The following is a 23091-nucleotide window of genomic DNA, read 5'->3' as shown; positions in this document are numbered from 1 at the left end:
CAGATGGGACTTCCCTGGTGGCCCAGGGGTTAGCAATCCGCCTGCCAATGCAGGGGACACGGGTTCGAGCCCTAGTCCCGGAGGATCCCACATGCCGCGGAGCAACTAAGCCTGTGTGCCACAACTACTGAGCCTGTGCTCTAGAGCCCGCGAGCCACGACTACTGAGCTTGCATGCCATAACTACTGAAGCCCACGTACCTAGAGCCCATGCTCCGTAACAAGAGAAGCCACTGCAATGAGAAGCCCGTGCACCATAACGAAGACCCAACACAGCCAAAAATAAATAAATAAAATAAATTAAAAAAAAAAAAACCAGATCAGATGAAGTGTGTTGTTTTAGACATATTTAGTTTGAGGCACCAGTTAGGTGAAAGTTGTCCATCAAGTAATTGGATATAGAAATCTGGAAATCAGGGATAAGATAGAGCCTAGGGATTTTGTTTCCATCAGCAGATAGATGGTAGTTGGTCATCAGTATGTTTAAAGATGAAAGAATAGGTTTAAGGATGAAACCCTTCTTACCATCAGTATTTGTATTTAAGTTGAAAATGAGGCCATAAAATATGAAAAGCCACTGTCGATGAAACAAGACTGTGGTGTTATAAAAACCAAGGAAAATAGGAATTTCAAAAAGGAGCAGTATTAAATGCTGTAGAAAAGTCAAATATGATAAGGAATGCAAGGTAACTTCTGGCTTTGAGACAAAGATGTTCTCAGTATTCTTAAAGAGAGCTGTTTCACTAGTGTAATAAGAATAGAAATCAGAATGTAATGGGGTGAGGTATGAGTGCATAAATGTTATATAATATAATAAATGAACTCTAAAATATGTACAGACGTAGCAATTGAAAATAAGATAAATAAAAGTGATGGTGGGACTTCCCTGGTGGCACAGTGGTTAAGACTCCACGCTCCCAATGCAGGGGGCCCGGGTTCCATCCCTGGTCAGGGAACTAGATCCCACACACATGCCGCAACTAAGAGTTTGCATGCCACAACTAAGGAGCCTGCCTGTCGCAACTAAGGAGCTGGTTAGCCACAACTAAGGAACCTGTCGGCTGCAACTAAGGAGCACACGTGCCGCAACTAAGGAGCCAGCAAGCTGCAACCATGGAGCCCGCCTGCTGCAACTAAGGCCCGGCACAACCAAATAAATAATAAAATAAATATTAAAAAAAAAAGTGATGGTAACAGAGTTAAGAATATCTTCTCTCCAAAGAAAAAATATAAAACTAGACAAAATTGTTAGAAACACCCATTTAGGGCTCTGAAGATGAACCAGTAGCAAACATCAAATTGAGAAGCTTAATTCATGAAAATCTTTTGAACTTGTGGTAGGAACAGTGGGAGTCTTTGGCTTTCCTTCCTGAGCCCCTACATCCTGCACCTCTTCCCCAGGGGGAAACATAATGTAATCCAAGGCTGGGCTGGCCTTAAAACTAGCATCTTTGTTGCCAGGGGCAGCTGACTTGATTTGGAATGAAAGACAAAAAAACCCATGCCCGGTTGTGTTGTCATCAGTAAAAATAGTAATTTTGGTAGGAAATGAATGTAGAAGGCTCAAAGCCTTGTTAGCTAGAGGTTATGAAGGCAAGAGAGGCAGAAAGGGGTTTACCAGGTACCCTAGCACGTCCCATGGTAGTCTGAAGCTAGTGGGGACTCAGACGAGTTTACATTACTTCCTGATCTCTTGTAGAATACTGTCCCTTTTTACTTCACAAGGTCTATAAAGGGATTGTCCTCAGAGAAATTGGTTGGAAGGCTGATTATCCATAGGACGTGTCAGAACACAAGATACAAAAGCCCAGCTATCCTTCTTTGTTTTATTAATTGCTACTCAACGTTCATGACTCTTCTCAAATGTTATGCTTTCTGTCAACTCTGCCCTGATTGTGCTCGAGAGTTATTGCCTTTTTCCTTCTTCCTTTGAGCATACCTCTACTATACCACTATTTGCAGTTGAGTTTTTTTCTTTTGTATTTCTGTGTCATTTGCTGGCACTAGACTGAGTAATTTAGACAATAGTCCCTTGACTGATCACTTTTTCTTCTGGTGGTTCTTTTGCCAGATCCTCCTCATCTTCCTGACATCTAAATTTTGGAGTGCTGCTTGGTGTAGTCCTTGGACCTCTTTTCTTCTATGCACATCTACTCCCTAATTGATTTTTATGGCCCATGAAACTTCTGGCCTCCAAATTTTATTTATTTTTAAAAATATTTTATTTATTTGTTTGTTTAGTCTGTGCCAGGTCTTAGTTGTGGCACATGGGATCTTTAGTTGTGGCATGTGGGATCTTTTTTTTTAGTTGTATCATGCGGACTTTTTAGTTGCAACATGCTAACTATTTTATTTTATTATTTTATTATTATTATTTTTTGCAGTACACGGGCCTCTCACTGTTGTGGCCTCTCCCATTGAGGAGCACAGGCTCCGGACTCACAGGCTCAGCGGCCATGGCTCACGGGCCCAGCCGCTCTGTGGCATGTGGGATCTTCCTGGACTGGGGCACGAACCCATGTCCCCTGCATCGGCAGGCAGACTCTCAACCACTGCACCACCAGGGAAGCCCGCAACGTGCTAACTCTTAATTGCGGCATGCATGCGGGATCTAGTTCCCCAACCAGGGATCAAACCCAGGCCCCCTGCATTGGGAGTACGGATTCTTACCTACTGGACCACCAGAGAAGTCCCATGGCTTCCAAATTTTAACTCTCCAGTCTGACTTGTCCTCTGAACTCTAGGTTTATATACCCAGCTGTTTACTTGACATCTCCCCTTGGATGTCTAATGGATGTCGCAGTCTTAACATATGTAAACTGACCTCTTGATTTCCATTCACCAACTTTTTCTTTTCAGCAGTCTCCCCTGTCTCAATAGTGGCAACTCTGTGCCTCCAGTTGCTCACACCAAAAACTGCTATAGAGTCATACTTAATTTCTCTTTTGCTTTCATACCTTCGGCCAGATCCGTCAGTAAATCTGGGTGACTCTATCATCAGAATATATGCTGAACCTGGTCATTTACCACCACCTCCACCAATACCAATCTGACCGAAGTCATAGGTATCTCTTGCTAGGGTTATGGCAATAGCCTTTAACCAGGCTCCCTGAGTTTGCCCTGATTCCTCTATTGCAGCGAGTGATTCTTTTAAAATGAAAGTGGAATCTTCCCGTTCCGCTTTCTACTTCTATTGGCTTTCTCATCTGTTTGGAATAAATGCATAGTCTATAAACCTCTATGTTACCTGGTTTCCAGCTACCTCTCTGACCTTAGCACCTAGTACTCTCCGCCGTTTCATACTGGCATCTCTTTCTTTTCTTTTTTTTTTCTTTTTTTTTTTTTTTTTGCGGTACGCGAGCCTCTCACTGTTGTGGCCTCTCCCGTTGCGGAGCACAGGCTCCGGACGCGCAGGCTCAGCGGCCATGGCTCGCGGGCCCAGCCACTCCGCGGCATGTGGGATCTTCCCGGACCAGGGCATGAACCTGCGTCCCCTGCATCGGCAGGCGGACTCTCAACCACTGCGCCACCAGGGAAATCCAACATCTCTTTCTTGTTCATTAAACTCTGGATATGTTCCCACTTTAAGGCCTTGACATATTCCATTTCTTCTTCCTGAAATACTTTTTCCCCAGATATCCACATGGCTCTCTCTTCCATTTCCTTCAGGTCTCTTATCAAATGTTACCTTATTAGAGAGGTCTTTGCCTGCCGTGCTGTCTGAAATCTCACTTTTCCTATTGGCCCACTACTCTGTATTTCCTTCCTTGCTTTATTTTTCTTCTTGGTCCTTATCACCAACAGACATTTATTTATTTGTTTGTTTGTTTGTTTGCTTATTGTCTCACCTCACTAAAATATAAGCCTCTTAAGAGTAAGGACTTTGTAACTTTTGAGCCTTGCTAATAAATCTCTAGTACTTAGAAAAGTGCCCGCAGAGAATACATGTTCATTAAATATTTATTGATCAGTTGAATGAAAGACTAACTGAATGAAAGAATGTCACTAGACTGCAGATTGTGACATTTGAATCTTATTCATCTGTATCTTCACTATTTAATGCAGTGTCTAACATATAGTAGGCACTCAGTATATTTATTTCATTGTATCACAGTGAAGTATAACGAAGTCAAGCACGGAATTTTCATGTTATTCCGTAACATATTTTAGTTAAATGAGTTTTTGACATGGGAGGAAAACACCTTTTTGTTTTCTGGATAACTGCAGAGGAAGACATTAAAGATTATGAATTCTAAGCAATGTAATAGGCTTCAATAAATGATTATTGAATGAGCATTTATTACTCATTCAATTGATTTATTGAAATGACTGTTTGGCACTGTATTATAAAGGGGCAGCCATGACAGTGTGGGTCTGTTTAATTTTTTGTGTGTGTGTCGTACACGGGCCTCTCACTGTTGTGGCCTCTTCCGTTGCGGAGCACAGGCTCCGGATGCACAGGCTCAGCGGCCATGGCTCACGGGCCCAGCCGCTCCGCGGCATGTGGGATCTTCCCGGACCAGGGCACAAACCCGTGTCCCCTGCATCGGCAGGCGGACTCTCAACCACTGTGCCACCAGGGAAGCCCAGTCTGTTTAATTTTATAAACAGAATTCAGAAGCTGGTTAGTTCTGTAAACCACTAAACTCATAATTTAAAACTTCCACAGTATGATTTCTTTAGATATATATCCCCAAACTTCCTGTTTGAGACTGTGAAGTTATAAATCCAGCACTTTATCAAGAAAAGTTTCCTGAATACCAGGCAGAACTCATGAGCATTTAAAATAAATTATTAACTTAACAGTACTGTCTTGAAGTGTGTATGATTTATTATGGACATTCTCAGTGCCTTAAAAATGGCATTTCCTAAAAGTGTCAACATGTATGGAACCCAGAACTTCTCGCAAAGCCGTTTGTTTATGCTATGGGACCCTCAGACTCACTTACAGAGCAGAGAATGGGAAAGACTAAACTGTATAACCATCCTGTACCAGATATTGTGTTAAGTGTTACATATGTTATCTTTCAACTTCCTAAATGTTTGAGAACACTATCACATTTGTTTATTTGAACACACTACTGTGTTTTGGGTGGTGCTTTTGTTGTTGTTGTAACATGCTTTTCTTATTTAATCCTCACGACATTCTGTATATTTTTATAACTAAAATACTGTTTTCTCACTAAATTATTTACTCCCTTTGGCTACAAGAACTAGCTGTTTTCTAAGGCTTTACTGACAGAAGCAAATAACTATCACTGAATCGCATTCAGTCATCCTCAATTAAAACAGTTTACTTCCGTCTCCTTCCCTAATTAATTTCCCATTCATTATTCTTCATTTTTTGGTTTTATTTTCTCAATATCAGACATGACTTTAGCATTTATGTTTGTAACCTGCCCAAGGTATATGAGGAAGCCACCTGTGCTTAGTGCTTGGAAACTTACAGTTCGATGACCTCACTTTACTGCCAGATATCTATTCATGGTTGTTGTCTGACCATCCTGTTGGTTCTATCATGATGTAAAAATAAATGCCCCAGAGAATGAGCAAAAGGAATATTTTTACCTGGCTCCTGTATTAATATTTTTTCTGAGGGTTTTCTGAACTGTTTTTTTTTTTTTTTTAAATGAAAATGAAGTCTTTGGAAAATGAAGTTTTTTCTGACAAAGTGAAACTTCTAGAAAAATAAAGATATTTTAGTCATAATATTTTAAAATATTTGACATATAAAGAGATTTTTAGCTCATTTTTTGGAATTAGTTCATTTTATTTCAGTGTGCCTTCAAACTTTGATATCCTGAAGATATTTTCTGGGCTGGTGTCTGTGTGTGTGTGCATATGGGGTAGGGAGGGGGAGAGGGATAGAGAGAGAGAGAGAGATTTTGTTGTTTTAAAAAAACTGTGGCAAAATACACATAACATAAAATTTACTGTTGTAACTGTTTTAAAGTATATAGTTCAGTGGTGTTAATTATTTCGCATTATCACCACCATCCATCTACAGAACTCTTTTCATCTTGCAAAACTGAAACTCTGTACCCACTAAATAACAACTCCCCATTCACCTTTCTCGCATCCCTTGGCAACTACCATTCTATGTTCTTTCTCTCAGTTTGACTACTCTAGGTACCTCGTATAAGTGAAATCATACAGTATTTGTCCTGTTGCAACTGGCTTATTTTACTTAGCATAAAGTCCTCAAGGTTCATCCATGTTGTTTGCACGTGTCAGAATTTCCTTCTTTTTTAAAGCTGAGTAATGTTCCATTGTATGTACGTACTACATTTTTTAAATCCATCTGTGGATGGATAGATACATGGGTTGTTTCTACCTTTTGGCTATTGCACATAATGCTGTTATGAAAATAGGTGTGCAAATGATAGATTCCATTTTTAAAAACTTCGTTTTATAGGCATTTTCAAATATATGTAAGAGGAAAGAGAATAGTATAATAAACTCTGATGTACTCATCTCCTAGTTTTGATAGTTATTAATATTTTGCTGGTTTTGTTTCATCCTTTCCCCCAACTTTTTTTTGGTTAAAAGTATTTTAAAGCAAATCAAGAAATCATATCATTTCACATATAAATACTTAATATTTTCTCTTGCATATAAGGATTTTTTAAAACTTAACAATAATATTTATTTCAAGGTCACTAATCCTGTCTTTTGCTGTGCCAGCTGTTGAACCTATCCAATAAGTTCTCAATTTCGGGTGTTTTGCCATTTTAGAATATGTTTATAAATTATATATTTTTTACTTTTTAAAAATTTATTTATTTTATTCATTTATTTTTGGCTGTGTTGGGTCTTCGTTGCTGCGCACGGGCTTTCTCTAGTTGCGGCAAGTGGGGGCTACTCTTCGTTGCGGTGCACAGGCTTCTCATTGCAGTGGCTTCTCTTGTTGTGGAGCACGGGCTCTAGCCGCATGGACTTCAGTAGTTGTGGCATGCGGGCTCAGTAGTTGTGGCTCTCGGGCTTTAGAGCACAGGCTCAGTAGTTGTGGTACACGGGCTTAGGTGCTCCGTGGCATGTGGGATCTTCCCGGACCAGGGCTCGAACCCGTGTTCCCTGCATTGGCAGGCAGATTCTTTAAACCACTGCGCCACCAGGGGAGTCCCTATAAATTATATATATTTTAGAGACTGATTCTCCTTTGACGTGTTCCATCTTATCCTTTTTGTACATCTTTCCCTGTGTTTTCTTTAACGTATTAATCGCAGTCATTTTTGAAGTCCTTGCCTGCCAACTCCAATATCCAAGTCATCTTTGATTCTGCTTCTGTTGACGTTAAACTCTTGATTATTGGTCACTTTTCCTACTTCTTCCCATGTCTAGTAATTTTTTTATTGTATACTGGGTATTAAGAGTGACACGTTATAAAGACTCTGGATTATGTTATCTTCTACAATGTTGAGTTTGTGCTGGCAGGAGGTTGAATTATGATGGATCAGCTTGATCATGCTGAGGCTTATTAGTTTTAGGCATTGTCGTGCTGGTTCTGTTTTAGTTTTGCCCTTACTCCCATGGCACAGCCCTTACTCCCAGGGTGTTGTCCTCTGGGCTCTCCACTGAATATGTAGAATATTCACCAAGGTCTTGCCTTGTAAGCTGTATCTGAACGCCAGCATCCCCTGTGCACTGTATAATCTCTAAAATTTTCTCTTTAGCTTTCATCCTCCCAGCAACTTTCTAATGCTAGGCCTTTTATTGTCTTGCTTTTGCTCATATGCAATTTGAGAGTTGGCCAAGACCTCATTAGAATTTCTTTTGTAACTTTTGATGTTCCTCCTCTGCTTCTCTCTCCTTCTCTGCTCTCCTGCCACCCAAATTCTAACTGCCTTACCAGCCCCTAACTCTGATCTGTTTTCATAGGTTGTGGTTTGGGGTGAATATGGGACTCAACTCTTGTGCTTTCTCTCTGAAGAATCATAACCTTTTGTTGGTTATTGCCCAATGTCTGCAAACAGTCCAAATTTTATAGTTGGTTAAAGTGGGAGAGTAAATCCAGTATCAGCTAATCCTTCATAATCAACTAAAGTCTATAATACCATTCTTAAACCCAACAAAATTAACTAATAGGCAGGCCGTGTTTCGTAGCTTTCTCCAATTGTCTCAAAACATCTATTTATAGTTTATTCATATCATGATGCAACGAAGTCCAGAGTTGATACGTATCTTAAATTTTTTATGCTTTATAACAACCCCTTCTCTCTCCTGCCATCACACACGTTTTTTTTTTTTTTTTTTTTCTATGCCATTTATTTGTTGAAGAAACTGGATCATCTTGTAAAATTTCCCACATTCTGGATTTGGATCCTTATTGCATCATTCAGCATGTTGTCTCTGGCTCACTATTTCTATTGTAAAGTGGTTTGGTTAAATAAGGGTCACCTTGGTGGGGTCGGGGAGAGGAATACATCATAGTCTAACTGTTGCATCATTTCAGGATTTGTATAATGTCCGATTTCACCACTTTTAGTGATGTATAAAGTTTCATAAAGTTTTTCTAAAGTTTCTCATCCACTTTTGATCAAATGTTTTAGCCACTCTTATTTAGTTGCCTAATAAATACACTACTTCATTAGAAGTTGCAAAATGGTGATTTTTTAATTCTCTCATTCTTTCTGCATTTATTAGCTCTAATTCTTCTGTAAAGAACTTTGCCTGTAAACTATTTAGAAACTACAATAAAGGCAAAATAAATGCGTGATTCTTTTTCATTATGTATTAAATTTCAGAGTAATGAACTGGTACCCTAGCAATCACCAGTGGTGACCAATGAAGTTGATTTTATTTGCTTATTTTGTAATATCATTATGAACTTACAGATTTTAACATGTTTGAAGTGTTTCAGTCCATTGAGTTATTACTCTTTTGATGCTCAAATTACTCCACTTAGCTAGCGGAAGCCTCTTTAAGTTGACTCCTGTGTTCTTTAGACATGATCCCAATAGTCTTTTTTTTTTTAAAGCTATGTGTTTGCACATAGCTTTCTTTCTTGCTTTCTTTCTTTCTTTTTTTTTTTTTTTTTTTGGCGGTACGCGGGCCTCTCACTGTTGTGGCCTCTCCCGTTGCGGAGCACAGGCTCCGGACGCACAGGCTCAGCAGCCATGGCTCACAGGCCGAGCCGCTCCGTGGCATGTGGGATCTTCCCAGACCGGGGCACAAACCTGTGTCCCCTGCATCGGCAGGAGGACTCTCAACCACTGCGCCACCAGGGAAGCCCTCTTTCTTTCTTTTTTAAAAAATTAATTAATTTATTTTTGGCTGCCTTGGGTCTTTGTTGCTGCACGTGGGCTTTCTCTAGTTGGGGCAATCGGGGGCTACTCATCGTTGTGGTGCGCAGCCTTCTCATTGTGGTGGCTTCTCTTGTTGTTGGAGCATGGGCTTTAGGTGTGCGGGCTCAGTAGTTGTGGCACTCAGGCACAGTAGTTGTGGCTCGCAGGCTCTAGACCACAGGCTCAGTAGTTGTGGCGCATGGGCTTAGTTGTGCAGAGGCACGTGGGATCTTCCTGGACCAGGGCTCGAACCGTGTCCCCTGCACTGGCAGGTGGATTCTTAACCACTGCGCTACCAGGGAAGTCCCTGATCCCATTAGTCTTTAATAGCTTCCTTGCTTTTAGGTAAGATGTTCCAGGCTTATCTTGAACACTTTCTGTCTCAGACCTGGAATCAAACATTTCTCCTGGGAGCTCTGGTTCCTTCAGCCTGTCCCCTAAGGATGCTTATATTACTACTGGGTTGTCATTGCTTAGAGGCCTGTTTAGGGCACAGAGGTAGCAAATGTGTGGGTTTTATAGAGAGAAAAGTAAAATACAAGTTTGTACTAACATTCCAATTGAAATTTAAGATTTCAGTGTTTCTACTTCCTGAATATTATGTATTTATGTCTCATTTCTCTTATGCTGAAAATTTGTGGTCTCAAATGACTTTAACGTAATTACATGAGAGTGAAGGCAAGACTGACTCAAAGTAATACCAATATTATTACAAATATTAAAGAGACTGCTGGTTCTTTTTGTCCTCAGGATATAGCCCATTAAAGATGCATAGGCAAAACACTGTGTTCAATTGTCACTTAAAAAAATTTTCTGGTTATGTCACAACTTAACTCAGAGTTACGTTCTTTTTTTTTTTCCAATTTGCTTTCAATTTTTAGAAACTTTTCTTCTCTTTGACTCAATTCTGAATTGTGTAAGTTATTTAAGACATTACATGTTTTCAGGACTAAAACTGTAAAAAAAGGGTACATTCAGGAAATTATAGCTTCCACCCCTTTTCCATTCCCTTATAAGTAACCATTTTAAGAAGTTTCTCACTTAATATTACTTCCTTTAGAATATATAAATTAAATATACATACATACACCCACATACATATTTGTATTTCCTCTTCCTTACTACACAAATGGAGGCACACTATCCATATTTTCCTTTACCTTACAGGATTCGTGGGTGGAAACCCATCCATGGACTAAGAATCCCTGGTCTGGAGAGGGAGATACACATGTTAAGAAACAACTGTAATACAGTTGTTCAGTGATGTTACAGAGGTGTATATGCTAAATGCCATTAGATACAAATTATGGACCAGTTCTTCTAGAGCAGATGAGTAGGTTAGGGAAAGCTTCAGAGAAAGAATGAGCTGGATTTGGAACCTGCAATTATACTAGGAATCAGGGAAGAATCTCTGTATTACAAAATTAGCTAACCCACCTTTGCTAGTATACTGGTGTAGCACAAGAAACATTTGCACTATATCTGAGAAGTCTGAGTAACATTCTTGAAAGGCCTCTAAGAATATATGGGATCCTATTTCATAGGCTACCTGGGCTTATACTTAGTCTAGAAGTATTTTTTTAAGAAACTATAAGAAAACAAATTCTCCTTTATACATTAATGTAAACAGACTTTGTATCAAAAGAATAGCATGTTTGTTTTTTATAAAGCCTTAACATAAACCATGCTTAGTTTACAAACTTTGTTAGTGGCAAGATGAAGAGTGCAAAAATATGTATATAGTCTTTCCTCTGGTGGATATTCCCTGAGTTAATCTGTAATTATTAAGCATCCGTCACATGCAAAGCTCTTTTGTATGAGTAAGAAGGCATAGGAAAAAAATAGAAATAGTTCTAGCTTAAAACTTTTAGGACTAAAGCATATCTTGTGACTGTAAGTGAATCAGAAAGAAATTGTGCTTTCTCAGAACCCTGAAGGGAAAAGTTTAATATTTGGGATAGACAGAAAAAAGTAATAGTGGACATTTTGTTTTTATGCCTGCAAGAATACTCAGTAATGAGTAACTCCAAATAATTCTGTATCTTGATTGCAGTGGTAGTTCCACAAATCTATACATGTGATAAAATGACATAGGAGTATACACATATTCTACCCATGTCAAGTTCTCGGTTTTGATATTATTCTGTAATTATGTAAGATTTAACTATTGGGGGAAACTGGGTGAAGGGTACATGGGATCTCTCTGTACTATCTCTGCAGCTTCCTGTGAATCTGTAATTATTTCAAAAAAAAAAAGTTAAAAAAAAAAAAAGACTTCTTATCTGGGCTGTCATTTTGAGAGTAGATCGCAGTGAGCCAAGGGCAGAATCAGGGATACTGGTTAGGAGTTTATTCTAAGGTTACTGCAGTAAACCAGGAGGGAGATAATGGCTATTGGACTAGGTTGGTGGCACTAGAGTGGGGTGGGGATGAGGGTGAGGAATAGTTGAATTCTGGATGTATTTTGACAGCAGAGTTTATAAAATCTGCTGATGGATTGGATGTGGGGTATGAAAGAAAGAGAATGAAAGGCGACAGCAAGGTTTTTGGCCTGGACCACTGGAAGGATGAAGAAAAGAGATGGTAACCAGCAGCAGCAACAAGTAAAGAGGCCTGGTATGAGGTAGCTGGAATCTTGGCAAGGAAAACCAAATAACAAGCCCTCTTCCTCTAGTCCTTGGCAGCTTGGGGCCTCCGAGGGTTAGGGACAGTGTGACATTTGAGTGCACTCTTGTTAACCTTCTCCCAGGAAGCTGAGTTATCTTGGCCTCGCCCTGACTCTTTTGGAAAGAAGCATTTGTTTGATAAACAGGAAGTCGTTTCCATGAGTGTAGAAAGAAGAAATGATAGAACTGAGTGGCAAAGCAAAGAACTGCTAGCTGTGGTTAGCTTGGAATTGGCAGAAATCTTCCCAGGTAGCCACCTAAGCTTAGCACATGAGCCGCCTTTTTCCCATTCTAGACTGGGTTACTTCTTCATCACGTAAAATGAAAAGTTTCTGCCCTGTTGCTTGACCTGCTATCAGGGTATGTTCATTTTCAGCTAGTGTTTTGGATCTTAGATGTTGTAGACTTAGCAGACAAATGGAGACACTGTCTGTTTATAGTGGGAAAGTGACTTATTTTAAGAAATGTTGGCTTCCCACCGCTACCCCATTAGTGGCATGCCTCTGACACTCCAGCGAGGCTGGTCTAGGGACGTTAAGACTGCCTTATGTGTATTTTTGCTCTTTGAAAGGTTAGAATCTAACTGTACCACAAGATATTTCTTCCTGAGTCAGATTGGGACAAAATTACAAACAGTGAATTTGAAGCAATTCACTGTGGAAAAAGCAGTGAACTCTGAAGCAAACTTTGTAAACGCTGGTGCTCTAAGACTTTTGAAACTTCAGAATTCATTCCCTCCGCTTCTAATGATATACTCCTCGTGAGGTATATAAATCCCTTAGTGTCACTAACTACTTTTGATTTTGTGAGGAAGAGCAGATAAAAAAGATTACAGAAATCCAGTGCCAAGTTATTTATGGTGATTGGAAAGTGAGAAAGAGAACTTAGACTCCTTACTTTTTTCTTTTGTTGTTGTTTTGTTTTGTTTTTATTTCACAGGCTCCTCACTTTTGATAAGAACTTGAAAACAGGAGAACCGTTTTCTCCTTTTAATTGAGAGTCACCTCATCCTTGTCTGGGTTGAAATGATTGAAGCTGTGATAGAGAAAAACTTTAAATTTGCCCCAGAGGTATAATGGCCACTAAATAGAGTAGTAGTTAATTGATGGTGAAAAGGGACTTACTGTGATGGAGTGAAGATTGTCTAGACTCAGGGGTATGGATGGGGGGCTGGGGTCATGGTTGCAGGGTGGGGTGTTTGGGACTGGAGGTATGGGTGGCATCTTGCCCAGTATTTCGGAGAACTAGCTCACTAAACTGTCCAGAAGAAGCAGAACAACTCTTTAGAGTTCCTTGCAAGTTGGGTTTATCCTGACAAGTTGCAGAATGTATTTTACTTTGAATGTTGAGTGGCTTGGGAGCTATTTGTTTCATTTGCCTTCTGAAATTACCCCAGTATGTATTCAAATGCTGTGACTTTGTGTTAAGTCCAGGCTGGGCTACTGCTGCTCTGGGTTTCTTCGCTGAAAGTTAAATGTCATATTTGAACTTGAAGAATTTTTGCTGCCTGCCTATGGAGCACACATGAACATAAAGCAGCCATTTGTCAGCAGGCAGCTGAAAGGCAATTTCAGCAGGGACCAAAAACCGCTGCAGGCTGCTGGCTTCCTGGCACACCCACTAGACCCTGTAGGTTTACACTGAAAGCAAACTAACAGGGGCTGGAGGCGGGGGGTGGTGGTGGTGGTAATAAGATGGGCAAAAAAAAAAGCAGAGGCTAAAGTCTGAATGACATTGAGCCAGTATGAAGGTCCTGTATGTGGGGAAGAGCACAACGTTCCCAAAGAAGAAAGAACTTAAACATCAAACACAATGGCTAGTAAGAAACATCTGACGTTTGCAGGCAACACATTTTTTAAAAAAGTAAATTGTGTATCTTCTTTATATTCTTAGCTGTAGGGATACTGTAGGTATCTTTATGGAAAGTACTATATAGTTTAAGCCATTTTACCCAGTGTGCTATCACAAATACCTTGTAACCAGAACCGTGTAACAGTACAATTGGTGTATAATAATAATCACTTTCAAGCTTACAGAATCCTGAACAAAGATCCTTATGATCTATTAACCAAATTCTGAAATAGTATTTGTGTAGTAATGAGTGGACCTTTTTAAAAAATAGCTTTTTAAATGTCTTTGAAAGTTAAAATTATGTCATATATGATAACTCTTAGTCAAAGTACAAGTTTATTCCCAAATATGCTATACTTTCTTTGGCCATAGCATGTAACAGAATTTATTTCTGTTTAGCAGATCAAGAGGTGGCAATATTGGCAGTATAAATGATTCATCCAAGGGCAACCGATGTGTCATTGTAGAGATAAAACAGAACTAGGCTGCATTCTACCAGCTCCTGGCCTATGTAACATTTTTGAGAACTTTCCAATCATTTTAGGAAAACAAAGTACTTAGAAAATACAAAGAGGTTTTTTTAATAAAAGAAAATCACTTATTTTGGAAATTGCTAAATTAAGTATTCTGTTGTATTTAAGAAGCACTTTGATGTGTTCTGGTAATTAGTATTTACTGCCAGATGAATGTCTCCTGGGCATTTTAATTAATGGGTGGCTTGGCCAAATGAGCTTCTGAGGGTAAACCTTCATAAGGGTTTATTTTTGTATTTCTCAAGAATAGCTGTCTCTTCAAAGCTCTTTAATTAGACAAGGTTTAGCAGCTAAAGCACATTATTAGAATAATTAGGCCTTGGGTGAAGAGAAATAGTGGGTCAAAGGAGCAGGTACTGTTAGAGAGAATGGCCTCTTCAAGTGGAGCATGGTGTCCACATCTGATGGACATCCAGTTCTTCAACAGCTTGTATTCACTCCCTGTCCCTAGTTGGGGACCTTGTGTTGTTTGAAATTCATTTGACAGATCTCACCAGAAGCCTAAACATCCCAGAGTGTGAGCTCACTTATCACCACCTCTAAACTCCTGTAGAAAGCTGTATCCTAGTCCTTTTAACATCTAAGCTAAAGACTTCTTATTTTCTCTTTCTTTCTACCAAATTGGTGATCTTGGCCATAATAATGATTGTTTTTGAGGGAAATGCTTCAAAGATCTTATGTGTGGGTCATTGATAACTCTAACAATTATAACAACTCCTTTGAGGGGTCTTTCTTAATAATTTAAATAAACTACTTATAACATTGTTGTTAAAATTACTAATGTATTTGGTCTCCAAAGTTTAATGTCCGTTGTGGTCAGAATGTACTTTGAATTATTTGAAAATCTGATATGTGGGTGGATTGTCATTTTGCCCCCTTCTTCAAACCACCCCCACTCCATTTCGTGTCCTAAACTGTTAATCTTGTCAGTCATTACTGGTGCATATGTTTTATCTCAAAGTTCTTCTTTGTGATGAAGAAAAGATTCACCTGACTTGTCCCATGGGGGATGGAGATGGTGCCAAAACAATTGGGTAGTATTACTGAAAGTACTATTAAAAAACAAAAAATAATACACTTATATTGTCTAATTTTCCACTTTCCCACTATCTCAGGTTGCTTATGATGGCAAATGTGTCTTTTTTCCAGCTAGATCAGTTGATTTAAGGATAGTGCTGATGAGCTATTACAGATTTCAAACAGAGCAAACTGTGTCACTGACATTTCTGATGCCATCAGCTGTCGTGATCCGTATATGCTGTCAGATGAAGAACTGGGTTAAAGATATGTATGTCATTGGTTCAATATAACCGTACTTCCACTATTAGAAAAGTGTTATAGAACTTATGACATTGATTATAAGTCAATCAATTCCTTTTTAAATATAGAGGATAGCCTGATTTATAGAATTACAAAGTTAATCACATGTAAATTCTTTTGTTATACCTTAGTTAGTGACATAGCCAATGAAATTATTTCATTTAAAGTGGTAGAAACTCACATGGTTTTCTATTGATGTTATCTGTAAAAATTAATAACATAGTTTTAAAAATATTTGGTAAGCACAGTGAATGCAAATGTAAAGATGCAGGCATATTACTGTGCATTCCAGATAATAGTCACCAAATAAGTACATTTTTATGTCAAATTGTAAACCTTTGAGAAAGCAGAAGAGATATTAGCCTAAACAGAATCCTATATAAAGCAGGTTTTCCCCTCTCAGCAATGACTAATTTCTGTCTATTCTTTCCTAAAGTGATTGATTATTGTGACTCTGCTTTTTGACTCACCCTTTAGCACAGGAAATATTGCTGATACTTATCTTCATGTGCATGTTTGCTGTGTATCTTCATGTGCATGTTTGCTGTATAATCTTTTGCAACGGAGATATGCACAGGAAGGTGTTGAGTGTTACGATCCTTGAAGAAAACCATTATGTGCATCCCTCACAGCTCTTCCTTCCTTATGGTAGGGCGAGTGTATTCTTATGCATATGTATGTGTAATGGGATTTATACTTAACGAAGTTTGGGTGCTCATTACTAATGAATTTTTATAGATACAAATCAGGACTGTAAGTGTATTGTTTTCCATTTGTTTGTTTTACTTCTTTGACTCATTCATTTGCTGGGCCCACTTGTATCACTCCTTCTGTCTACCTCTTGAAATTATACCACTGTCCCAAAACAAGAACTGACGGTATTCTTCTTCGCCGCAGACCACCTGGTGGCCCATGGCAGAATGGCAGAAAAGGAGGCCCGTCGGAAGTTCAAACAGATTGTCGCAGCTGTCTATTTTTGTCACTGTCGGAATATTGTTCATCGTGATCTAAAAGCTGAAAATTTGCTACTGGATGCCAATCTGAATATCAAAATAGCAGGTGAGAAGTATGCTGAGGATGTGAAATAGGAGTGAAGCAGCTTTTCCTTCAAGGTTCTTAAAGCAAGGGATTATCTGTTTTATCTATTCAGAAAGAAGTATTATAAAAAGGATTTTTGTGTGTGTGTGGCTTGAAAATTACTAAGCTTTCAAAATACATTGATGCTATTTTTTTATGTAGTTTGGGATGCAACTGGGTTGGGAAGAAAGAAGAAAAAGTAATTTTTGAATAAGGAATAAAATATAGAATAAATTAGTAAAAAAAAAAAAACTGATAAAATTGTGTGCCTTCTCACCTTCACTTGAGAAGGTTGATTTGTGTCACTGCTGATATAGAGCATGCTTATTCTTAAGACTGTGGTTTTATGATCATTTAAGAAGAATAGATTTTACAGTGGTTTAAAGGCAGTCCATCTCTTTTTATCCTCAAATTTCATTCATCTGCTCATCTGACAGTGCCTAAAAAAGCACTTTTCACTGCCTCACTCTACTCATACTTCAATTTTAGTAAACTGTCAGCATTTGCCTAACCAATACAAGCTCACCACCTATTGATAGAAGAAAGTGACTGCAGTTTATATAGAAACTATAAATATGAAAATAAACCATTTTTGTTTTTCTGACAGTTTTTGGTATTGCACTGTATGTCCCTCGTCTTCCAGATAAAAAAGGACTGGAATCTCATATAGAAAACAGAACTTTAGCTAGAATATAACTGTCTTGAAAAGCCTAGGTAAGAAGCAATTCTGAAGATTCCCTCCTTAACTGGGTGGGAACTGAGAGTTCAAATATATATTATATTATAGGTCAAAGTACCTATGTGAACCCTTGTAGGTTGTTGATTCTTCTGACAGTGTCTTTTGTGTACATAACTGCTCACTTGCCAGGCTCTACTTTTACATCCTCGGAATGTCACCTAGCCTTTTGTTTATCTAAGTTGGGCTGATTAGAACTTTTATAGTTGTAAGCTCTTTGAGTTCTGTATTTGCTCAGTACATAGTAGACAGGAATTAGAAGCTTTCTTTATCTTACGTGAAATCGTGTTTTTCCTTTGCCCTGACGTCTGGTTTATATTCTCTAAAGCTCTCTAGATGCTGACAGTGCTCACAAGGGTGGGTAGGGTGGAAAGGCCTGACAATTGCAAACCCTCTTTTGTAATTATTCATTGTAGTTTCAATTAAATTAATGGTAATAACACCTACTAAGCTTCACAATCCCTAAAAGTATAATAAAATGTGTTATCTATTGTTGCTGTAACAAATTACCACACACTTAGTGGCTTGAAACACTACAAGTTTATCTTATAGTTCTGGAGGTCAGAAATCTGAAATGAATCCTGTGGGGCTGAAACCAAGGTATTGGTGGAACTGGTTCCATCTGGAGGCTTTGGAGGATTCATCTCCTTGCCTTTTTCAGCTCATGGAGGCCTCCTGCGTTCCTTGGCTCCAGGCCTTACATCACACTTCCACCTCCTGCTTCCATTGTCACATCTCCCACTCCTAATCTGATTCTCTTACTTCCCTCTTGTAAGGACCCTTGTGATTACGTTGGGCCCTCCTGGATGAACCAGGATGGTCTCTCCAGCTCAAGATCCTTAACCTAACCACATCTGCAAAAGAAGATAACACATCCACAAGTTCCATGGATTAGGGCAAGGATGTCTTTGAAGGGCTGTTATTCAGCCTACCACAAATGTTACTGTAGGGTTCTTTGGATTTTTGATTAGGGTAGTGAGTTAAAAGAAGGCCCTCAGGGCTTCCCTGGTGGCGCAGTGGTTGAGAGTCCATCAGCCGATGCAGGGGACACGGGTTTGTGTCCCGGTCCCGGAAGATCCCACATACCGCGGAGTGGCTGGGTCCGTGAGCCATGGCCGCTGAGCCTGCTAGTCCGGAGCCTGTGCTCCTCAACGGGAGAGGCCACAACAGTGAGAGGCCCGCGTACCACAAAAAAAAAAAAAAAAGAAGGCCCTCTTTTTCTGCTACAGTCTTAGTCTACCTTCACTGACCAAAGACTAAGAAAAAGTTTTTATGCTTCCTTGGTTCTTGATTTTGAATTTAGAATCATTTTGATTTAGTTAAGGGAAATTTGTACGGCTTTTAGTTTTTGCATTGAGAAGCCAAGTTTGAAAAGCAGGGGTTGGTGATAATTGAATTTAGAAACTCTACTGACAAATATTTGGGTAAGGAGATTTTTAAATACTTTCCTTTGTTAATGGTTAAAAACAAACCCATGCAGTCACAATATGAGTCTCTACCTGTTGGTGTGTAATTACAGACTCCTAGGGGTCCTGACAGCCAGCCTTGGGCTCTCTGTGTATTAATGCATATACTTCGTCAAGATTTTTATTTCATTAACCTAAAGTCTGCATTTTTATTATTTGTTTTCAGAGCAAAGCAAAGAATAAATGAGCGCCCCTAGCTTTGTGCTCTGCTACAGCATCTGACATTGTCTTTGTTTGCATTCTTTCCTACATGCTGTCATTACTCAGTTTCTCAGTCATTGCCTGAACTTCCCTTCCTACACATAAATTGGATAGAATACCCGTTCTCATCAGCCAGGCCTTCTTTGAACTTAATGGACCAGTGGGAGGAACGCTTCTAGTTGAAGCTGACTACAGCATGACTAATTTTAGAGAGGTAGGTTGGATGGTTCTGATGGGATAAGTTCAGATAAGTAATGAAATCAACTTTTTATTCTGAAAGCTAAAAGTGACTTTCAGATCCCTGATCTTTTCAGTAGTCTTTTTGATGAATTATTATAAATCTCAGTAAGAAAGAACTACTGTATATGAAAGAAACACATGAGAGAGAAAAGAGGGTTTTTTTATTTTATTTAAAATATTGTTAGTCTTAAGCACCTCATTTTAAAAATCATCGTATATGTTATAGTAGCAAATTAACTTGGAATTAATAAAAATTCAGATCAGGAAATTTAAGGAATTCATGTTTTCCTTATCCAATATTTACCTAGTGGTTTTGATGAAAAGATTATGCATCCTGTTCAAAAGTAGATGAATAAGTTGTTCTGGGGATGTTTGTGTTTACAGGAATTTATGTTTACTTTTTGTATGAAGTAATGTGACAATTTACATGTAATACTTGGTACTACTATAAAAATCTAGCTATTATAAAAGCCCATGTTAGCCCTCTTCAAGTGAATATGTGTTCCCAGGACGCGAGAGATAAGTTTCAGTTACAGATATTAAAAGATTCAACATCATTCCATTGTTTAAGAGTTTTTGTGATGAAATTCTTACCTATGAATTTTTGTTCTAGTGCTAGTTCTAGAGAGAATGAAGCTCAGGTGAATAGTTTGGTGGTTTTTTTTCCTGGTTTTAATGCTTTCTTCTTAATGCTGGTCACAAACCTATCTTCTGTAGAATTATTTGAAAGATGTTTCTATCATTAGTAATCCAGCATAAGCATTGATTGTTTTCAGAATAAAGAATTTTATTTCTGAAAGGCACAGTTGCCAAGTCTGGAACGAAGAATTTGTAGTGGCTATCTGTAATCTTCACTGTTCTTAACAAAGGCTTTTTGCTCCGGTATCACGGAACAGAAAAAAGAAGGCTCAGAACATGACTCCCGCCCTCAAGAATTTACAGTCTATGTGGGCAGCAAATGCTTAGAGCTTTGAAAAGTTAAATAACACCAAAATTATGCTTTACATATATAAGAAGTACTTTGCAAAGCATTTTCACGTATATCATTTAATTTCAACATATTTGGCATGCAAATATGTCTTGCTTAGAAAACACTAGAGTTTCCAAAACACCTTTAACTTGCTAAACGTTTGAATTTCTTATAAAGAGCACTCGTGCAAATCGCTTTCATGTAGAGAATTCAACGCTGGGAAAAGAATAGGGTTCTTGGTCTCTAACATTTCACTTTGTGCCTCAGATGTGTGAGGATCCACAAAGGAGCAGATTCAGGATGGAGGAGGCACAACATGGCTCTCTTAGCACATCGATTGTATCCCTGGGTGACAGCATGGCCAACAGCTACCAAATTGCAGTTTGATACAATAGGAGAGATGTTACAGAGCACATCATGATTCATTATCACGTTAATTGTATAGTCCAGTCACCACAGGAGTTCAGAGGATGGAGAAACCACTTTAGTTTGCAGAATTTCATTAGATTACAGATGCCACAGGGACTGTAAGCATATCCCATTTATTGTACCTGTTGTATAGTAGGTGCTCAATAACTTTGTTGATCTGAACTTTACATAGTGGTGATGAGGACAGAAACACCCTTTTGAGAATATAGCACTTGAGGTGAGTCTTAAAGGATGAATAGAACTCGTTAAGGATAGGTGTCAAGGAGAGAATGCCAGTAGGATTAGTCAGTAAGCAAATGTTAGTAAAGCACCTGCTGTGTGCAGACATTGGGAATACAGCAGCGATTAAAATAGTCCCTTGGAACTAATGTTCTGATGGGGAAAGATAGACAGTAAACACATAAACAAGCTCTCATAAGGGCTGTGAAAATGGTAATATCGGGTAGTCTGATAGAACGACTTGTGAGAGGATAACCAGGATAGTCAGAGCCTTCCAAACAGAAGGAAGAGCAAGGCAAAGGCCTGCGAGAGGTGAATTCAGCATATTTAGGGGGTAAGAGAAAGTTTAGCATGGCTGAGGATAATAAATAAGGCCGGGAGTGGAAAGATGGGATGAGAGAGCTGGCAAGGGCCAGTTCGCCTGGGGACCTGTGCACGTGGTGAGGATTTGGGGCTTTATTTTGGTTACAGTGGGAAGCTGAGTTGGAGAAGCATGGGCAGCAGTAGAATGCACACAGCATATCTGCAGAAAAGCTTGGTGAGAGGGAAGGATCGAGGAGTCATGCCTGAGAAGGCAGGAAGGGGAGGTATTTGTACTAAATTGTGAAATTGTTTGAATACCAGGCTTAATAAATCAGATTCAGGGTGGATAAGGAAAAAAGGGTGGGAGTAGGGAGAGGGGACAGGAAAGCAATACGAAGATCAGTTAAAAGGCTGTGAAATGGTAAAATCCTGCATACGGGTGGTGGCAGTGGATGTGGGAAGGAAGAAAAGGGCAACAAATACAAGAGATGTGAGCAGAGGAGGAATTTCTGGGACTGGGTAACCAGTCACATCTCTGGGCCAGGAAGAGGGAACTTCCAGTCAGAGATATGTTTAGAAATAGAGAAATCAGATTTTCTTATTGATGGATTATATTAAGCTGTCAAACTGGTGTTGCCTTATTTTTAATGGTTGATGTACTGCTATTCAAAAGGAATTTTAATTCTTGTCCTTAAAAATTTACTAGAGAAATTTCTGTATTTATAAAAGATTGCCTAAATGTAGCTGGCTTACTCCCTGAAGCAAAGTTATTTGAAATACTCAGACGTTATGAGAATGTTTTGAAAATTGTGGAAACTTTTTTTTTTTAACCTAAGGAAGTTGGAAACTTTTTTCTTTAAATGTCGACTCCCAGAATGGTCTCCATGAGATGGTTTCCACTCCGGTGTTATTGTTTTAGTTGGCAATCAGTAGACAGCAAAGATCTGAAGTTCAGCTACAGCAAAGCCAATATTTTGGAAAGAATTTCCACAGTGCATGGATTTGAGGTACTGTGGAAATTTTTGACCTTTAATGCAGTGAGATCTAGACTACTTCATTTTTTAAAAGTGAGAAACTAAAACATTTGGTAAGTCTATTGACCTTTCACCGCCAGTATGAATATGCTAAGATACAGTCATATCTGTATCTCAAAACAAAGGTTGGAAACCTTGGATTTCTGAGGCCCCTTCCATAGTCTGGTGATTGAGAATGTCCCTGACAGGTCACAAAAAGTAGTTACGAATATTCATCGTGTCAATCCCAAATTTTATGTCATTATCCTAACACCCTTTGTTTAGGTAATCTTTCAGTACACCTCCCTGATTGATGGGTAGTAAATTGAGACCCAGAGAGGCCATGTGACTTTCCCAAATTCGGGTCCTAGTAGAGCCTAGGAATCATAACGCCTCACCCTTGTGCTCTCACCCTGAAATGGTATAGGACCCTCAACTAGCAGGGGCTAAGGAACTTTAACGTATATTGACCCTTGGGAAAATGGAGTTTGGAAAATTCTCTCTTCTGAATCCTATTCCTAAGACTGGAGCTTTTACAAATGAAAAATTAATGTACCTTCATTAAAAAGGCATTTCAGGTACACATAGTTGACACACATGGCACATGAAAAAATGCTCAACATCGCTAATTATTAGAGAAACACAAATCAAAACTGCAGTGAGGTACCACCTCACACCAGTCAGAATGGCCATCATTAAAAAGTCTGCAGATAACCAGTGCTGGAGAGGGTTTGGAGAAAGGGGAACCCTCCTGCACTGTTGGTGGGAATGTAAATTGGTACAG

At 39.0% G+C, this 23091-nt stretch overlaps 1 protein-coding gene across 10 annotated transcripts in view; it reads left to right on the top strand.

The window, feature by feature from the left end:
* Positions 1-23091, top strand: part of SIK3 (SIK family kinase 3) — a 294304-nt gene that overhangs the window by 202232 nt on the left and 68981 nt on the right. For all 10 annotated transcript variants that reach the window (XR_009564973.1, XM_060304092.1, XM_060304091.1 and 7 more), the window contains one exon: positions 16551-16712. Coding sequence is in view for 9 of the 10 variants with exons in the window: in XM_060304092.1 (XP_060160075.1) it covers positions 16551-16712 (162 nt within the window). In the remaining variant the exon portion in view is untranslated. The remainder of the gene's footprint in view (positions 1-16550; positions 16713-23091) is intronic.

This window comes from Globicephala melas, chromosome 8 (genome assembly GCF_963455315.2).
Source record: "Globicephala melas chromosome 8, mGloMel1.2, whole genome shotgun sequence".
In the NCBI taxonomy this organism is placed as follows: Eukaryota; Metazoa; Chordata; class Mammalia; order Artiodactyla; family Delphinidae; genus Globicephala; species Globicephala melas.
The sequence above is the reverse complement of the archived record's forward strand: the minus strand, read 5'-3'. Positions and strand labels throughout refer to the sequence as shown.